General features: G+C 42.7%; 1 protein-coding gene across 9 annotated transcripts in view; it reads left to right on the forward strand.

Moving 5' to 3' along the window:
• Positions 1-587: 587 nt before the first annotated feature.
• Scyl3 (SCY1 like pseudokinase 3) overlaps positions 588-17,329 on the forward strand; it is a 32,756-nt gene continuing 16,014 nt past the window's right edge. The window contains exons 1-7 of one of the 9 annotated variants that reach the window (XM_026405231.2): positions 659-861; positions 1,372-1,663; positions 4,481-4,513; positions 4,744-4,958; positions 12,918-13,103; positions 15,061-15,174; positions 17,102-17,158. In XM_026405231.2, the coding sequence (XP_026261016.2) occupies positions 4,794-4,958; positions 12,918-13,103; positions 15,061-15,174; positions 17,102-17,158 (522 nt within the window). In that variant the 5' untranslated portion in view covers positions 659-861; positions 1,372-1,663; positions 4,481-4,513; positions 4,744-4,793. The other 8 variants (XM_026405232.2, XM_026405230.2, XM_026405234.2 and 5 more) reach the window with 8 other exon arrangements.

Below are 17,329 nucleotides of genomic sequence, written 5' to 3' on the forward strand. Positions count from 1 at the left end.
AGTCCTACACTCGAAATAACTCGGGCCGGGCCTCCGCCGTAGCCGCGCCGACCGCCACTGGGCACCGTGAAGACGTTCAGTGGCCAAGTTGGTGCCACGCAGTTTCACAACCACTACGAAAGCCCACTTCGTCCTCCTAACACCCTAAGCAGGCACCGCCAACGTCAGGAACAGCACCACCGCTTCTCTCGGGTCTCCTTTCCGAAACCCTACGACCCTGGTCTTGTCAGTCTCTGATCTGCCGGTCCCGGGACCTCTGACAGCCTCCGCGCGGTCCGCGAAAGCGATTGGCCCGCGTAGCGCAGCCAATCGGTGGCGCGGGGCGGGGCGTCGCCTTCCGAAGGTTCCCGCCCCGCTCCACGCTCCTTTTCTCCGCCCCGCCCCTCGCTACTTGATCTGTTGGAGGCCACCGGTGGCCATTTTGGGTTCGGGCGGAAAAGAAATTAAAAGTGTACGGTGAAGAAACTAAAATTTTAAATCCAGACCAACGCCCGTTCCATCCAAAACGTGATAGAGGTGATATCACCACGTGATATAACCAACTTAGCTGCGGAGGGCCGTGATGGAAACGTAGGGCCGTCCTGGCGCCCACACTCAAGATGGCAGCGGCCTGAGAGTCACCTGTGCGGCGCTCTACCTCGGTTCCGGGTTCGTTCGCCTCAGTGGTGGCGTGGGGGGGGAGGGGGCGAAGGCTGGCATTCGGGCCGTTTCCGGGCCCGTCTCTGTGGTGTCCGAGAGACCCGACCCCGGAAGGTTGTGGCGTGGGGGCCGCGGCCGCACGGGGAGCGAGGGCGGTTGGTGTCAGCAGCAGCGAAGGGTCGGAGCTGGGGCCCGGCGCCTCCTCCCCGCCGCCCTCCGCAGGTAAGCGGGAGCCTGGCCGGGTGGGGCTGCCGTCGCCGGGGCGCGGCGCGGAGGGCAGGCCGGACCGAGCCCGGGCGGGCGGCGGCAGCGGCTCCGTGCTGGGGCGGAGTCGAGGCTTCCCGAGGTGAGGAGGTGGCGCCGCCGGTCTCCGGAGCCGCGTCCCGCGGGTGTGAGGCCCGCCTGCGCCTCCGCCTGGGCGCTCCGGCCGAGGCTGGCCCTGGGCCCCCCGAACTGGGCGCTAATGGCGTGTGAGAGCCGGGAGCGCGCCGGCAACAGGTGCGGCCAGGCCGGCCTGGAGGCGGGGGCCGCGGTGCCCGGCGGTGCGGCGTGCCCGGGCACTCGCTGCGAGCCATGGCCATTGGCACCTTTAAGCTCCGGCCTCTGGGACCTGGATAACCTCGGTTAGTTGCTGGAAGGACCTGGAGAGAAATGTTCCCCGGAGGAAGCCGGTTTCTTGGTGGGGTGTAGGAGCTGCCCAGTGGCTTGGAGGAGGGCTTCCCTGATCCACAGGTGGCCATCCGGAAACCTGAGTGCCGCCCCAGCCAGCCAGAGGAGGAAGACGGGCACGCAGGGCTTCACTGGGAAGATGACGGATGGGCAAGTCAGACTGGAGACCCCACCTTTCAGCGCAGAGAGTGGAGATGACAAATTTTGCAAAATATCTGTCATGTGGTGTTAGGATATCCTTTTCTACCTTCTCATGTCTTTTAATCTCAAAGCTAGCAGGCAGTATTTTGTGTTTTTCCTGCAAACAAGAAAAAAAATCATTTTGGGAATCTACGTGTTATTTATCTTACTTTCAGTAAGTTGATTTTAGCTGAGTTATTTTTAAGGGTATTTATAGTAGTAGTACCTGTGCTGTGCCTCTTTGGACAAGTCGTTTCAAGAGTTAGAATTCTTCAAGCCATTCTCAGGTAGCAGTGGTCGGTTTGAACTGTATGTAGGCTTTAACTACTACACTGTCCGTCTGACACTGATGGTATTTCTCATTATTACCCATGCTTTCAGAAAAGTAAAATGGCAGATTTTCTCTCAAGTTCCTCGAGAAATTAGTGCACCCTCTTTTAATTTGCAAGTGATGTTTCTTAGGGTCTTGGTCCTAAAACACATGGCTATGAAAAATTGCTGGTTTTAATCTCTTCTTTAACACTTTCATAATTTTAATCAATTATAGTGGTATTCATGGTATTAAATCAAGGTTTAATAAGTGAAGTGTAAAGCCCTGAATCGTGGTAATCATTCTATCTCTTTTGGGGACTAATATTAAACAGCATGATTTTCTGCCAAGAGGACATTGATTTACTTGCAGTTCCTTATTCTCAGTTTTTCCTTTATTGTGTATTGAGGTTGAAAAGCTAAATTTTTTGGCTGAGAGAAGGCAATTATGTTCGCTTCAGATAAACAGTTTCAAAGTGGCACTTCTGTAACCTTCCTCTAGTTTAATTAGTTTTTCAGGCAGCATTTTAAAGAGAAGTAGAGTTTTCTTCTTATGAGATGGCAGTTGGTTTCAAAGAACCCAGACCCACGTGGGCTACTTGAGGGAATGGAGCTGATTGTAGGGTATCAGTTAGGCAGTGAGGGAAGTGAACTTGAAACTGGGGTCCTGTAGCCTTGAGCTGGAGTATGCTAAGTGCCCCTAAAACATGACCATGCTCTTGTCCCAGTTTTTGTAGTCCTGCTGCCAACCAACTACTTCTGTCCTTGCCAAGTTTCTGCTTTCAGGTGGCCTTGGCTTGCCCCAGTCCCAGCCCACCTCATGGCATCCTTCGCCTTTAGCTATGCTACTCTTAGATAGAAAGCTCTCTTTAAGTTCAGGTTCTTGGGGGAGATAGTGATCTGACCACTTCATCTCTTCATTCAGGCCTGGGTCCTACAGAAGGCTCATCTATGAATTGACTGCCCTTTGGCCCATAGTTGCCACTGGACCCATTAACTGTGCCCAGAAAAGGGGAGGGTGCAAGAACCTAGTGTCCAGCTCAGCTTTCCTATTCTGCAGGAGGTGGTCACACCTGAGCAGCACCCCCACATTTCCGTAATAGCAGAATTCACCTCACTTCTCTCTAGTACCTGTCATCCAAGTAGACAGGTGACTGTCGCCTGTGGTTGAGGTATGGCATTTTTAGCATTGTTTTTACTTCTTGTTCTTAGGATAAGTTGTTAGGTCGGTAGGAACACAGTGGATTTATTACAAAGCAGAATTAGTTCTGACGTTCAGAAACATGCTTGGAGTTTGAATGTTTATTAGGTTTAGTCCTTGTACTTACTGTGATTCTTATATAATGGTGTATGTGGGTCTGTAGGTACTTCAGGTTCTGTGGTCGATATGTGTTGGGAGCATTACATGGATAACCTAGAAAAAAAATCCAGGTAGAGTCTATGTATAATCATTATTTGGTTTACACGTTCCCCCAAATTACAGATTTTTAACAGAAATATTTACAATCTCTGTGGAATTTTTGGCTGTGCTATTTAGAACTAGCAATTTGCTTGCCACATGACTAGAATTAGAATTCTTTTATTTTAAATTTTTTTCGTATATGGTAAAGCCAAAACTAAAAACTGATTTCATAAATATTCCAGACATTTGTTGTTTGGCCTACACAGGTTTAAAAAAAAATTTTTTTTTGAGCAACATTGAATAATATTGAAATTCCCCTCAAAATATCTGATTCTCAGTTTCTCATCATAAGTGGTTGAGCTGAGCTTTGTGACAGCTATTGCCTTCAGAATGCCAACTTCTCACAGTAGTTGCCAGTGCGCACATAGTAGGCCCTTTGCTGCTCCACCATCCCTGCTGCACTCCTGGTACCTCTTGCAACTCTGTGAATTTGTATCTCTGTTGTAAAGAATGACATGTTCATATTATAGAAGATTTGGGAGGTCTCTTGTGTTTGTGTATGCATGTATATATGCATGTATTTTAAAAAAATTGTATTGAAGTATAATCATATAGAAGAGACTGAACATAACAAGATTTTATAAGTTTTGACATTTGTAATCACCCTTTGGTATGTTTATAATCAAAATACTGAATATATATATCTACCCCCCACAAGTTTCCTCACACACCTTTGTTCCTCTGTGACTCCTCTCTAGGCAACCACTTACCTGTTTTCTGTGATGAAGCAGTTTGCATTTTCAAGAATTTTATGTGTGTGTGTGTTTTAGCTTTTGTGATTATATATTTTGCCATTTCTCCTTTTTTTAAGCATAACTTTAAAGAGTTGTGAGACTGTACTTTTTCTTTATTGTAATTTGTGTTTCTTCAATGAGTTGTGTGTTTTAGCTTTTGTGATTATATATTTTGCCATTTCTCCTTTTTTTAAGCATAACTTTAAAGAGTTGTGAGACTGTACTTTTTCTTTATTGTAATTTGTGTTTCTTCAATGAGTTATGTTTTCTTTCCCATTATTCTACTGCTCTTTTAATCTTTTCCTTGTTTCTATGACGTACTGTTAATGCTTTGTATTTTGTTTTCCTTTATAGTTACATATTAGACATACAGAAGTTCTATTGTTTTTGAATAACCAAGTTTTACAACATTTCCTTTGTGAGGCAGGATTGTAAGTTGATTAGAAATATGAGTTACCTTGTTTTATTTTTTGGTTGCTTTCCTAAGTAACTGAAAGTTCCTGTATCACGCGGGGTTTGGGTGAGTACTATAATTGCACGTAACTGGTAGGTGATGTACATTTTCTCTGGATTTGTTTGGTGTTCATTAACAAGCATTGTTGATAACTTGCTGAGCAGTTAACCATTTCTGTTGTCAAATGTGCTAGTTACAAGGTTGCAGAAACAGTTTGGCTGTTTCTGGAGACCTTGAACAGCTCTGCTCCCATTGCAGATAGAATTCATGTTTACCATTGTTTTGTCTTCTTTTAGATCCCTTTGGCTTTGAAGAGGAGCTGCAGAACGGCCTTGCTGCCTAAGGGATGGGATCAGAGAACAGTGCTTTAAAAAGCTATACGCTGAAAGAGCCACCATTTACTTTGCCCTCTGGACTTGCTGTTTATCCTGCTGTGCTGCAAGATGGCAAATTTGCTTCAGTTTTTGTATATAAAAGAGAAAATGAAGACAAAGTTAATAAAGCTGCCAAGGTACCTTAATAGGTGATGGCTTGATAGTTAGTGCTTTTTACTATCTTGTGTTCTGTTTTTTAAAAATGAAATTAATAGAGATCAAAGGAGGTAAGGCATAAGGAATAATATCGTTGATGGTCTGTATCAACATAGTTATCCTTATTTTGTGGGTTTATTTCCAACAGATACCATAACTGAACCCAAACCTCATAAAACTCCTTGCAGTGGTTTCTGTCATCATAGCTAATTTTTTTAATGAGAAAAGAAAATGATTTTTCATGGCTTATGTAAGAGGGAATTAATCTAGTTTAGCAAAAATGCTGTAAGCATTGTCATATTAATTAATTACCAACACTTGAAAATAAAATATTTTAGGAACTTTGTCATGTTTTTCTTTTCCTGAGACATTGTGATGTCCCAGAAAGAGTTTTACACTGGTGTGTTGGACAGAAAGAATGTTGGCCCTTGGCTCTAGTTCTTGCTGAGGGACCTTGGACAGGTTGCTAACTCTGGAGGCTTTAGTTTCCTCCTTAGGAAGAAGGTTCTTGTTTATACCTAGTCAGAGCTGCTCCTGGCTGAGTGGCCAGTGCACTGGCATGCTGTCTGAGCACTGTCAGGGGCCCTCACGTCTTAAACAGTTCTAGGGCTGGGGTTGTAGCTCAGTGGTAGAGGACTTGCCTCACATGCACAAGGCTCTGGGTTCAATCTCCAGTACCACCAAAAAAAGAAGAAAAAGAGATATAAGAAACAATTCTACCTTGGATTGGAATATCATTTAATGAAATAAAATAATCTCAAGTCTTTCATAATTAGAGAAAAGAAAGGTGTTAGTTGATATTTCCTTGTCCTTTGGCAGACATTAATTTTATCTTTAGAAGTTTATAAAAGAAAAAATACAGTGGTATTCTTTAATTAATTCTTGAGTGTTTAATATGTCAGGAGTACTTTCAAGTTGAGTTTAATAACTTTGTAAGAATTATGATCTGTATTACCATGAGTCACTTTTTGATATCAATTGATGTGAAACATGGATACCTATTTTATATAGCTCTTTAAATGATTTTTATTTTTTTAATGGTTATAAAAGGTTGTATTAGTAATATAATTTTGGCATTTTATTGGTCATAATAATTATTTGATTTTGTGTCTTAGGTTAAGTGTGAAATGAACAGTTATAAGATAGTTCCCTAGGAAAAAGACAGGTGTAACAGTCTTTTCATTCCCTCATTTACTCGTGCATTTCTTCATTCACACATGCCTGCTATGCTGGGATTAAACCCAGGGCCTCACACAGGCTAGGCAAGTGCTCCACCCCGGGCTACACCCTTAGTCCAGAATACATTTTCTTGTAATACTATGTGGTAAAAAAGTATAGCTAGTTCTTTTGCTGGGTAATTTTGCCTTTTGGTAAAGCCACTTTTTTCTCTTTTATCTATCCCATCTGAGAATTGTTAATAATTTTTTGATTGTAATTTTGCAAAAGAGACAATTTAAAAAGATAATAATTGGTTAATGTCTAACATACCTCTTGTGTTTTCTTCTAATAAGATTATCCCCCCTCCCCACTGTCCCCCAATCCAGTACTGGGAATTGAACCCATGGGTGCTCTATCACTCAGCTACATCCCCAGCCCTTTTTATTTTTTGTTTTGGAACAGGATCTCACTAGTTTGCCTAGGCTTGACTCGAACTTGCCCTCCTCCTGCCTCAGCCTCCTGAGTTGCTGGGATTACAGGTGTGTGCCACAGCACCCAGCTGTTTTTTATTTTTTTTAAATAGCTTAATTGATCATATCCAGTCAGATACTAGAATTTATAATTTATAATATTTGTTAGTTTTTTCCTTCAGACTATATGATTTTTAAAAATCATATCCGGCATATGTACCCTGAAAGTCAAGTAAACCAGAACATCAATTTTTTTAAATATATATTTTTTAGTTTTCTATAGATCTTTATTTTCTTTATTTATATGCGCTGCTGAGAATCTAACCAGTGCCTCACACATGCCAGGCAAGTGTGCAACCACTGATCCTCAACCCTAGCCCCAAATCATAAATTTTTTTTTTTTTTTTTGAGAGAAAGGACCATTTATTGAGACATAGTTGCAAACCTCCATATGAAATATGACATTCCAATCTAAGCTAGCGAACTATAGAAAATGTTCAGAATTGAGAGACACACAGAATGAAAGCCGAATTTGATGTGTTCTGTTAAGGATGTAGAAGCATCAAGAATTATGCCAGACCCTATGTCATCCCCCACCCCCTGAAAATGGCTAGTAATTTTTTGATGTTGCACCTCTGAGCTAATCTACATAAACAAAAAATTTAGTCAAAGAAAGCAATTTTCTATCTACTGACAATATACTAAGCAGAGTTATCATATTACTGAAAGCAAAAATATGTAGAAAAATTTGATGTTTATGAAAAATTATAAAATTGTTTACAATTAAGAAAGAACACATGTAAAGGAAATCCAAAGTCAAATCATAAAATTTTTAAAGGGAAAAAACCAAAGATCTACTCGTAATGTGTCAGCCATTCTGTCGCTTTGAAACTCAAACTTGAATCACGGAAATTTGAAATGGCAACAAAGTGCTAAGGAATTTACATTGTCAGAATTCTATTTCTGATTACCCACAAACTAGGTCACAGTACTTGAGACATATATAACATTCAGTATATTAGGTTTTAGGAATGTGATGTCCTCGATATCTGAAATTTTGAAGCAGTGTAGTTATCTCAACTCTCACTGGTGTTTTGAGTTCTTCATCCTGCCTTTGAAAGTTCTGATGACACTTTTAAGCAGATAGTGTTTTCCGTGGCAAATATTATTGGGTAGTATTGTTCTTTCTTTACTATTATAAAATCAAAAAATGATACAGATAGTCAACTGTTATAAATAGATAAATATATAACTGTGTGTTTGTGGGTGTATGTAACTGAAATGCAAGTAGAGCTCTGGTCACAAACCAATATGAAAATATTTAGGCCCGAAGATCTCATTTGGTCTTGAATTCCTCAGCTGTCATTAATAGTGTGATTTGCTTACTGGTGATTATGACTCATTTCTAACAGCCTGTTAAGAATGATAAATTCTCAGTCAGAATTTGGTTATGGTTGTTTGTTATAATCAAAGTGCTTAGTTAAGGCTTTGTGGTAATTACAAGCTGTAAAAACAACTCCTCAGTCTTCATACAGGAATCACATATCTGGGCATAAGTATGTAGCTGTCATCCAAGTACATGATTTGGTGTTCTGGGAGACACTGAAGGGCTCCGGCTGCATAGTGGAAGGGTTTGTTGAAGTATTGGAGAGCCTGCACTGTGTGGGCGTGACCAGCTGTTTCTGCCGTTGGGCAGGTGTTCTCTTCCTCACATCGACACGTTCCCTCTCCCTTATAGGCCTTTCTTACACTATTTACAACGTCCAATTCATTGTAAACCAACTTGCCATGTAGTTAACAGTTACAGAGGGTATCTCTTCCCCTCTCATGATCAGATCCTGGTGTTCTCACAGGGCTCCTGCTCAGTGTCCATTCAGAACTTAAGACGTATTTGCCTGTTCCTTAGGTATGATGCAGCCATCAGACAGAATTAGCCATATCCTGGTTCCCACCATGCTTCCCAGACCTGACTTTTTTGCTGTTTCTCCTCTGACGCTTGTAGTCATCCACATTTCTACCCAGACTAATTGTTTATCCATTTTTTTATGTTTCCTGAATTTTATTCCTAGTTTATGACCTAACCTTCAGACATGGTACACAAAGACAGACTGTCTCTACATCTTTGTCCCAGATGTGCATCTTTAGGGAAGAAGGAATAGTATTTTTTCCTGAAAGATTATTACTCTCCAGTTTAGTCATCTTAGCTGTTTCGTTATATTTATTTAACGGTGTGAAAGTGTAGATTTTTTTCCTGTTTTAGAGTGTGAAGGTAGATGTAAGCTATAGATAAGAACATTGAGTCAGTTAACTTTTTGTAGTTCTCAAAATGGTGTAACAAATCAAGAGCAGAACAACAGTGGAAAGTTAAGCCTCTAAGGCTTGAATTAATTTCCTAGATGGTTGGGTCTTTAGTGATTCCTGAAAACAGGAGTAGTTTATATTCAGGGCTAGACTCTCAAACTGAGGAGCTCTGAATGGATGGACATAGGTAAGTACAGATAGCACAGATGTTGGGAGTTGTATCCATTAGTAAGTGACCTTGCTCAGCTGTGTGCTTTAGAGGTGAGCGCCTGGAACAGGGAATAAATCCAACTGGAGTCCTAACTTTGGGGCACATGCATTCAAGACATTCAACAAGTTACCTCCACCAGAACAAGAGCCATTGATTTGCTCAATTGGGGTCACTGAGAAAATAACCACGTTGCCCTCCCCAGGTGTAGCCTGTTCCCCTTGTTCTTAGAAGCAGCAGAAGATTGACCCAAGAAACATTGTGATTTGATTAGCTTCTGGTCCTTCCTGTGAATCTGCATGGTTTTGCAGAATATTGACTGTATTCAAGGGCAATGACAGATGAGGTTCTTGCTAAGTGTCTTGTTCAGATTCATGCAGTGGGTCATTTCTTCCTCTTTTCTTTTATTATAAACAAGCAGGAACTCACTTTGGAGCAAGAATTTTTCTGGGGTATTTAGGGTAAAAAAAAAAAATTAGCAGAAGCAAAAGTGAAAATCAGGTGGCCACTTATTAACTATTCCCTGTTAACACTGAACCAGGCGGCTCCTACTGTCTATCAAGTCTATCCTGAGTGCTAAAAGGAGAACGAAAGAAGGGACCTGAAATCAAAGAAAGTGATCAGAGCTCTAAGACAAAACTGAATGAAGAATTTATCTTGAGCAGCCAAAAAGGAAATATTTCATGTTTGGTTTGAAAATTATTTGAAATGATTCTTAAAATGAAAATGTGGGGCTGGGGTTGTGGCTCAGCGGTGGAGCGCTCACCTTGCACATGTGAGGCCCTGGGTTCAATTCTCAGCACCACAAAAAATAAATAAATAAAACAAAAGTATTTTTAAAAAAATGAAAATGTGGTGACTGGGCATGATGGTGCACGCCAGTGGCTGGAGAGGCTGAGGCAGGAGGATCACAAGTTCAAAGCCAGCCTCAGCAACTTAGTAAGACCCTGCCTCAAAATAAAAAAATCAAAATGGCTGAGAATGTGACTCAGTGGCTAAGCGCCCTCAGGTCAATCCCTGGTACCAAAAAAAAAAAAAAAAAAAGTGAGATGTGTGTGTGATTTTACATACAAACTAGCTCCGAATATAACTCTTAGGATGTTCTCTTCAGCTAACCACACTCATTTGACCAACTGGCTAGCACCAGTTTTGGCTCATCTGCATGTCTACTATCTTCTATTTGCATATGTGTGAATTGTTTTAAATGCACACAATGGCTCATATACCTCTAACCTCAGCAACTCAGGAGGCTGAGGCATGAGCTTCTGGAGTTCAAAGCCAGCCTCAGCAACTTAGTGAGACCCTGGCTCAAAACAGAAAATAAAAAAGACAGGGATATAGCTCAGTAGTTGAGTTCCCTTGGGTTCAATCCCCAGTACCCCCCAGATAAAATAAATGAATAAAATGAAAATTAAAATATTAGAGAATCCAACATGCTCAGAAGATTCCTCTGTGGAAGAAGTTTATAATAGGTTTGAGCCAGCTGATAGAAAAATTGTAGCAAGGCTGGGTTATGGACTCTGATGCTGTCCTCCTTTCAAGGAGGTATTTAGAACATTCAGTATCAACTACTTATTTGTGAAAATGAAACCTAGTGTTAAATTGAAGGTTATGCTCTCAGTGAAATCCTCCTTTCCATCTCCTCCCAATCTAATGACCGGCTTCCAAGATTTCCCCCCTGTGACCTAAGGCTAGTACAGGGTAGACCTCAGAGCTTGAAGGTCATACCATAGCATTTCAGCAGCTTATGTTTTGCTGTAAATAAATGATAAGTTATTACCTGGGGTGAGAATATTAGACTGTGGAACTCTTTAATTACTTAAGTAATTCTCATAAAATATGCATAGGGATTTTCCCAACGGGGCTGTAAAAGGGCCAACCAAAGAAGGAGAGACCCTACAGATTTAATTGACCCAGCCCCTGTGTTCAGACACAGAAATGGCTTATGCTTGTCAGGAAGGTGTGTTTACTGTCTTTGCTAAGGAAAGAGGTGAGGGAGGGGAGGATCTCATACTGAGGACTTCTCAAAATGGGGTTCCTGCTTGAGGTATTGTGCAACATTGCAGTTGTGGAGAAAAAGCACTGGGAATATCTAAGTCTTTTGGTACTTTCTGTTTTGTGTTTTACAGTATATGTAGTTCATGTAGAATATGAAAAAAATACACAGTATGTAGACCAGGCATGTTGGCACATACCTACAATCCCAGAAACTTGGGAGACTGAGGCAGGAGGATCTCAAGACAGCCTCAGCAGCTTAGAGAGACCCTGTCTCAAAAAGGACTAGGTATGTGGCTAAAGTGCCCTTGGCTTCAATCCCCAGTATAAACAGCAACAACAAACTAGTATACATATATAAGGTACTTAACTGACATTATTTATTGGTGAGGAGTGTGAACACAAAAATGGCAGTCACTTTTATGTATAATAAAAAAATCAAAAATTTAAAAGAGACTTTAAATATTTTAAGGGGATTAAATAGGTGATAAATAAGAAGGTGAGAACAATATTAAAATGTTTTGTAAAAGAGTCACATTTGTTAATGGTCTGTAGCAGGTCTGCAAACTTTTTTTTTTTTTAGGTGCTGGGGATTGAACTCAGGCATTTAACCACTGACTCACATTCCCAGCTCCTCCTTTTGTTTTTTATTTTGAGACATTAGGTTGCTGAGGCTAGCCTCAAACTTGTGGTCCTCTTGCCTTAGCCTCAGGAGTTGCTAGGAATACAGGTGTACACCACCATGCCCAGCTGGGGTCAGCAGACTTGAGCTCAGGAGGTTTTTACGTTTTTAAGAGACCGTATGGTCTTCACTGAACTTCTTAACTCTGTAAATTAAGTATCTGGCCACATTTATGTTTTCAGCCACTATTTTTTTTTAATGTTCCAATTCATTTTTCCTCTTGTTTGGAAGTTAAATTATCTGCATTAGACTTTTTTGTTCCTGATGCTCTCATCATTTTTTAGAAGATACTTTTTTTTTTTCTCTGTTCTTCAGATTGGTTAATATCTTCAGGCTCATTAACACTCATTCCCTTAAAAATTCATGGCATTTCCACAGTCCTTTGTATGGTGGGTTGCATCCTGAATATGCTGCATAGACTCTTGGCTCTGTTGTGACACTCTGAGGATGTAGGTGTATTTGATACAGCAGGGTGTTAACCCCTTAGGTTTGGGCCTTGGGTTTTTGAACTACGCCCCTCTCACCCTTCCTGGGAATGCAAGTTCAGATCTCAGTTCTCTTCTCAGCACTTTGTTGCACCACCTCGGGTCTGTTCTGTGCCTGTTGTTCAGGGATAGCCTCCTGGCACTCCAGCCTGCAGGATTCCTCTCTGTGATTTTTCTGGCCAGAAGGATGGCGGGACTTTGCTGGGGGAGCCTTTGTCACCTCTGTCACGCTGCCTTCAGGGGATGCCTGCCTCTGCTGCACAGTGGCAAGATGAGCCAGAGCTCCCAGACCAGAAGCTCGTCCCACACACATTGTCCTCCAGGCTTTTCGCCCCTCTGTTGCCTTGTGAGGGTTCCGCAGTGTGTTGGGAATGTGTCGCGGTACTTCCTGGGAAGGCTGGGCACAGAGGGCGGGCACTGCCCTAAGGGAAGTGCAGGTCTGTGGGTTGATTTAGCTGTTGATAAGTTGAATGGAATGAGAACAGACTGAGATCCCCCTTGTCTTGGTGGAACTATGGGGAAGGGTAGGAGCTGGGGAGACCTGCAGGGGCGAGTGTGCGGTTTCCCTCTTCCCGCGTGTGCGTGATGCTGCTCTGGGTCCAGTCGTCGGCTCCATCAGCTCTTCTGTTTACGTTTTACAGCACTTGAAGACACTGCGTCACCCCTGCCTGCTGAGATTCCTGTCATGTACCGTGGAAGCAGATGGCATTCATCTGGTCACTGAGAGAGTGCAGCCTCTGGAAGTGGCCTTGGAAAGGCTGTCTTCTGCAGAGATTTGCTCTGGGATCTATGACATTCTGCTGGCTCTCATCTTCCTTCACGACAGAGTAAGTGACCTGTACAGTCCAGCTCAGGGGCTCTGATGGAGCCTGAGGGATGAGTGTGTAGTAGTGCTGTGAAGCATGGTATATGTGGAAGTTGTAAGACAGAGAACACGTTGAAAGGGCAAGATGGAGACGCTCCAGGTGGTCTGTGCAATGGGCAGCACATTCTGTCCCTGGGCAGTTATTGGTACAATTTTATTTTGAGGTTACCGTGGTCTCCCCCTAGTTTTGGACAAGTTTTTACCTGAAAACAGCCTCAGCTGGTTCCTGGTTGTGTTTTGTTTTCATTGGTACCAGGGATTGAACTCAGGGGTGCTCTGAAACTGAGGAACATCCCTAGACCTTTTGATTTTGAAACAGGTCTTGCTAAGTTGCTGAGGCTGGCCTTGAACCTTCAGCCCTCCTGCCTCAGCCTCTTTAGTTGCTGGGATTTGAGGTGTGTGCCACCATGCCTGGCTCAGTTGATGCTTGTTAAAACAAAAAGTTAATATTAGTGTTGCTGTAGACCACAATTCCTATTTGTTTTTAGGAATTTTGTGCAATTTTAAATTTTGAAGAAATGACCATTTCTTAGAGGCAGAGTTTAGACACATCCTATCCCACTTGGGTGGGACCAGTTGAGAAACAGCCTCTGAATACTGGAGTAGCCAGGCTACTTGGCCTGTGGTAATGTTTACTATTATTATGGTTCCTATGTTTACTTCTGATCTATGTCTTGACAATTTTATCGAGCTACTATTTCTTGTTTGTTTTCATCTCATACATGCTGGGCAAGTGCTCTCATTGAACCATCTTCCCAGCCCTGGAGCTATAATTCCTTAATGATATTTGCATTCTGACACATTCAGATCTTCAGCAGTTCTCCTTAATGAAAAAACACCAGTCTTAGGTTAGAGACATTTGCATATGACTCATTTCAATGCATGTTTTCATTTTTTTTCTATATGGAAGACAGACTCTCCAAATATTATGTGGGATGTATAACGTCGTAAAAGCATGTTTACAAGTTCATGTGATAACTAACATTGTTAAGCTTCTCTGGGGAGGAACATCTTTATTGGAACAAGGCGTGCTGATAGTAGGACTGCCTGTAGGGAGAGTCCCTCTCCAGTCCTTCAGCGAATTCTCTCCAGAAGCTACTATGGTGATTTGTGTATTATTGCAGAGATATTCTTTGGGCATATAAAGCAAATATCTTTATGCTTATTTATTTTTCCTCAAATGAAAATACCATATATACTATTCTAAACTTTTCTTTATATATATTTTAGAGTGTTCTGTATAAAAATATGTACAAATTTGATCTCATGGGTAGAAAATTTAAAGAGCTCTTCCATCTACTGAAATGATTTCTGGTTGGGAAAATTCTTAAATACTCAAACCCTGTTCTCACTTTCTCCTTTTCTCTTATTTGACTGAACTATTTTTTATAGTTTTAAAATCGACTCTTCTGTGGTCTGTGGGGCATTTCTGCTGGTCCTTCTCATTCCCTTTTCTTCTTCTTCAGGCAGAATTTTTTTAATGCTTACTGATAAGATTTCAGGTGAAGTGGATCTGGGTTCATGATAGAATGTAGGTAAGAAAGAATTTAGAGCAGAAAATGAATAAAATAACCTATGAGGGCAAAGATAAATTTTATCTTTAAAGGCACTGGTGCAAGTGAGCTAGGCCGCAGGACTGGTGGATTCGTGTTAGGGACACCTGGGTCCCTATTTCCAGGTGGGGCGTGACTGGCCTGCGCTGACTGGGTGTCTTCCTTCTCCTGCTCAGCAGGCAGGGAGGGGCCAGGAGCCTCCCCAGGGCACTCTCCGCTTCTTCTGACCTCATTCCCTTGGTAGTTTCCGATATCAGTCCACAAGTGGGAAGATCTTGTCATAATCTTTTTTTGGTAACTAGTAGTTTTTTTAAAGACTTCTTCTTCAAAGTTGGAGTGGCAGTCTTCCTGTTCTTTTTTTTCCAGGGACACCTCACACACAACAATGTCTGCTTATCATCTGTGTTTGTGAGTGAAGATGGGCACTGGAAGCTAGGAGGAATGGAAACTGTGTGTAAAGTTCCTCAGGCCACTCCCGAGGTAAGCCAGGTGATAGGCCTCTTTCCCCTGAGCACTGGTGGCATCCTCTGTGTGCTCTTGCCCTGGCACTGCCCCCCAGGGTCAGTGCCATGCTGGTCTGGAGACTTGAACTTTGTGGATGCCCATGTTCATGGAGTTGTAGGGTTTTATCCCTCCAGGAAGCACTAGGGGTCATGTACTCTTCTCGTGTCATAGATGAGGAACCTGAGAATGAGGGAGGTGAAATGGTTTTGTTCAGATGTTGTAATTAACCGCCTGCCTTTCTGCTCCTGAGCTGCAGTGCAGCACTTCCTTTGATCATGCCATTCACTGCTTTGTGTTGAAATTGCCTCTGTGTGTCTGATTCTGCCCAGCAGCTGAGCCTCCTGAGGGTAGCTCCTCTGACCTTATCTTTCTACCTGCACCTGGCCGAGTGCCTGTCTCGAATTAGGCATTCAGGGGTGCTCCCTGAACATATGCTGTGTCCAGCGACTAGAGTTGGGACTTGTGCATCTTAACTCCTGGCGGCTGGGCTGCTGCTCCTGGGGTATAGCCTGCGGTTTTGTCGGACAGATCCACCTGCAATTCTTTTTAGAACTGGACTGTTTTTCTGTTTTGTTTCTTCTTTTCACCATTTGCATGTTTCTGATGGACTTACTCTCTCTAAAAAAAAGTGAAAACCACTCCCATCCCAATCCCCCTACTGACACGGTGGCTCAGTCTAGCTTTCAGTGTTTTCCTGCGTGCTGTCTGGTGCTCAGCTCGGCCTAGTCTGGTGGGCACCTTCCTGGACTCTTGATCAGTCAAATGCAGTACTACCTGAGTCATCCCTCTTGGTGAGGCTGCCTTCTCTAAAGTCTCCCTCCTGTAGTTAGCATGGCAGGCAGCACACGGTCCTGTGGGTTCGTCCCACAGAAGGAGCTTCTTGGGGTGGTGCACAGGCCCTCCACAGTCTTCCCAGCCCGCCTCAGCTCCACGCAGCACTTGGAGTGCTCCTGCTCTGCTCGCACTCTGTCACGAAGCCGGGCTGCTGCACTGGTTGTTCGCCTCACTCTCTTCTTGCTTGTTCTGCCATTCTGTTACCAGGCTGCCTTTCTTCCCCTGAACTCCCTGAAAAGTGCCAGCTCATCCAAGATCTCGCTTGAGTCTCCTCTCTGTGAATCCTTCCTCCGGGCGTTGTCCTACCCTACAAAAATCCTGTGCTTCACTTACTGAAATCCCTGATGTACCTTCTAGGCTGTGAGCATGGGGTTGGGGGCAGGGAATTTGTGGCTGTCCTTTGTATTCCTAGTGCCTTAGATGATGTTTATTGGATAATCAAACTTCTTTGATTAGGTGAATGAATATGCTCATTCTATAGATATTAGTTTTGTTTCCATAGCTTATAAAGTTTCATGTGCAACAAGACTTCCACCTGATTTAGTGACAAAGACAAGATTGATAAGCGATGTATCCTGTGCTGAAAAGCCTTTTTTTTTTTTTTTTTTTAAATGGGGTCTTACTGTGTTACCCAGTCTGGCCTCAAACTTATGGACTCAGGCAGTGCTCTTCCCAGCTTCCTGAGTAGCGGGACTACAGGTGCACACTGTCACCAACAGCTGAAGAGCCTTTTACTTCTTAATGTCTATGCGGGAAGAGAAAGAAGTATTTCTAATTTCTGTATAAGGAAATCAGATGCACAGATGCCTCTCAGCAGCATGGGGTATGTGTGAACCAGCTGGAAGGCAAAGAAAGGGGACTTTTATGTTCACTAAGAATTGCTCCGTGCCAATTACTGGTTTACATTTTTTAATCAGGAAGATTTTAAATTTGCATATTGGATATGTGACATTGATGGAAAGGTTTCATTGCTGCTGTTTCTATTGCTCATGGCTTTTATAAATAGGTTTAAAAGGTTGCTTTGCCAAATGCGTAAGAACTGCTTTTCTTGATTTATTTTTCTGTCTAGTTTCTGAGGAGTATTCAGGCAGTCAGAGACCCGGCGTCTATCCCTCCTGAAGAGATGGTAAGATGATATGCGTCGGATGTGATGAAGGCCCACTTGTGCAGCTGAGCGGGAAACTTCTCCCAGGCCTTTATTAAATTATGGATGCCTCGTGATTCCTCTAGCCTTGAGCTTCTAGGATTAATCTTACTACCACAGCCAGGGAGCCAGCTTACAGTTTTTGGCTGTATA

This window comes from Urocitellus parryii, chromosome 9 (assembly GCF_045843805.1).
Source record: "Urocitellus parryii isolate mUroPar1 chromosome 9, mUroPar1.hap1, whole genome shotgun sequence".
Lineage (NCBI taxonomy): Eukaryota > Metazoa > Chordata > Mammalia > Rodentia > Sciuridae > Urocitellus > Urocitellus parryii.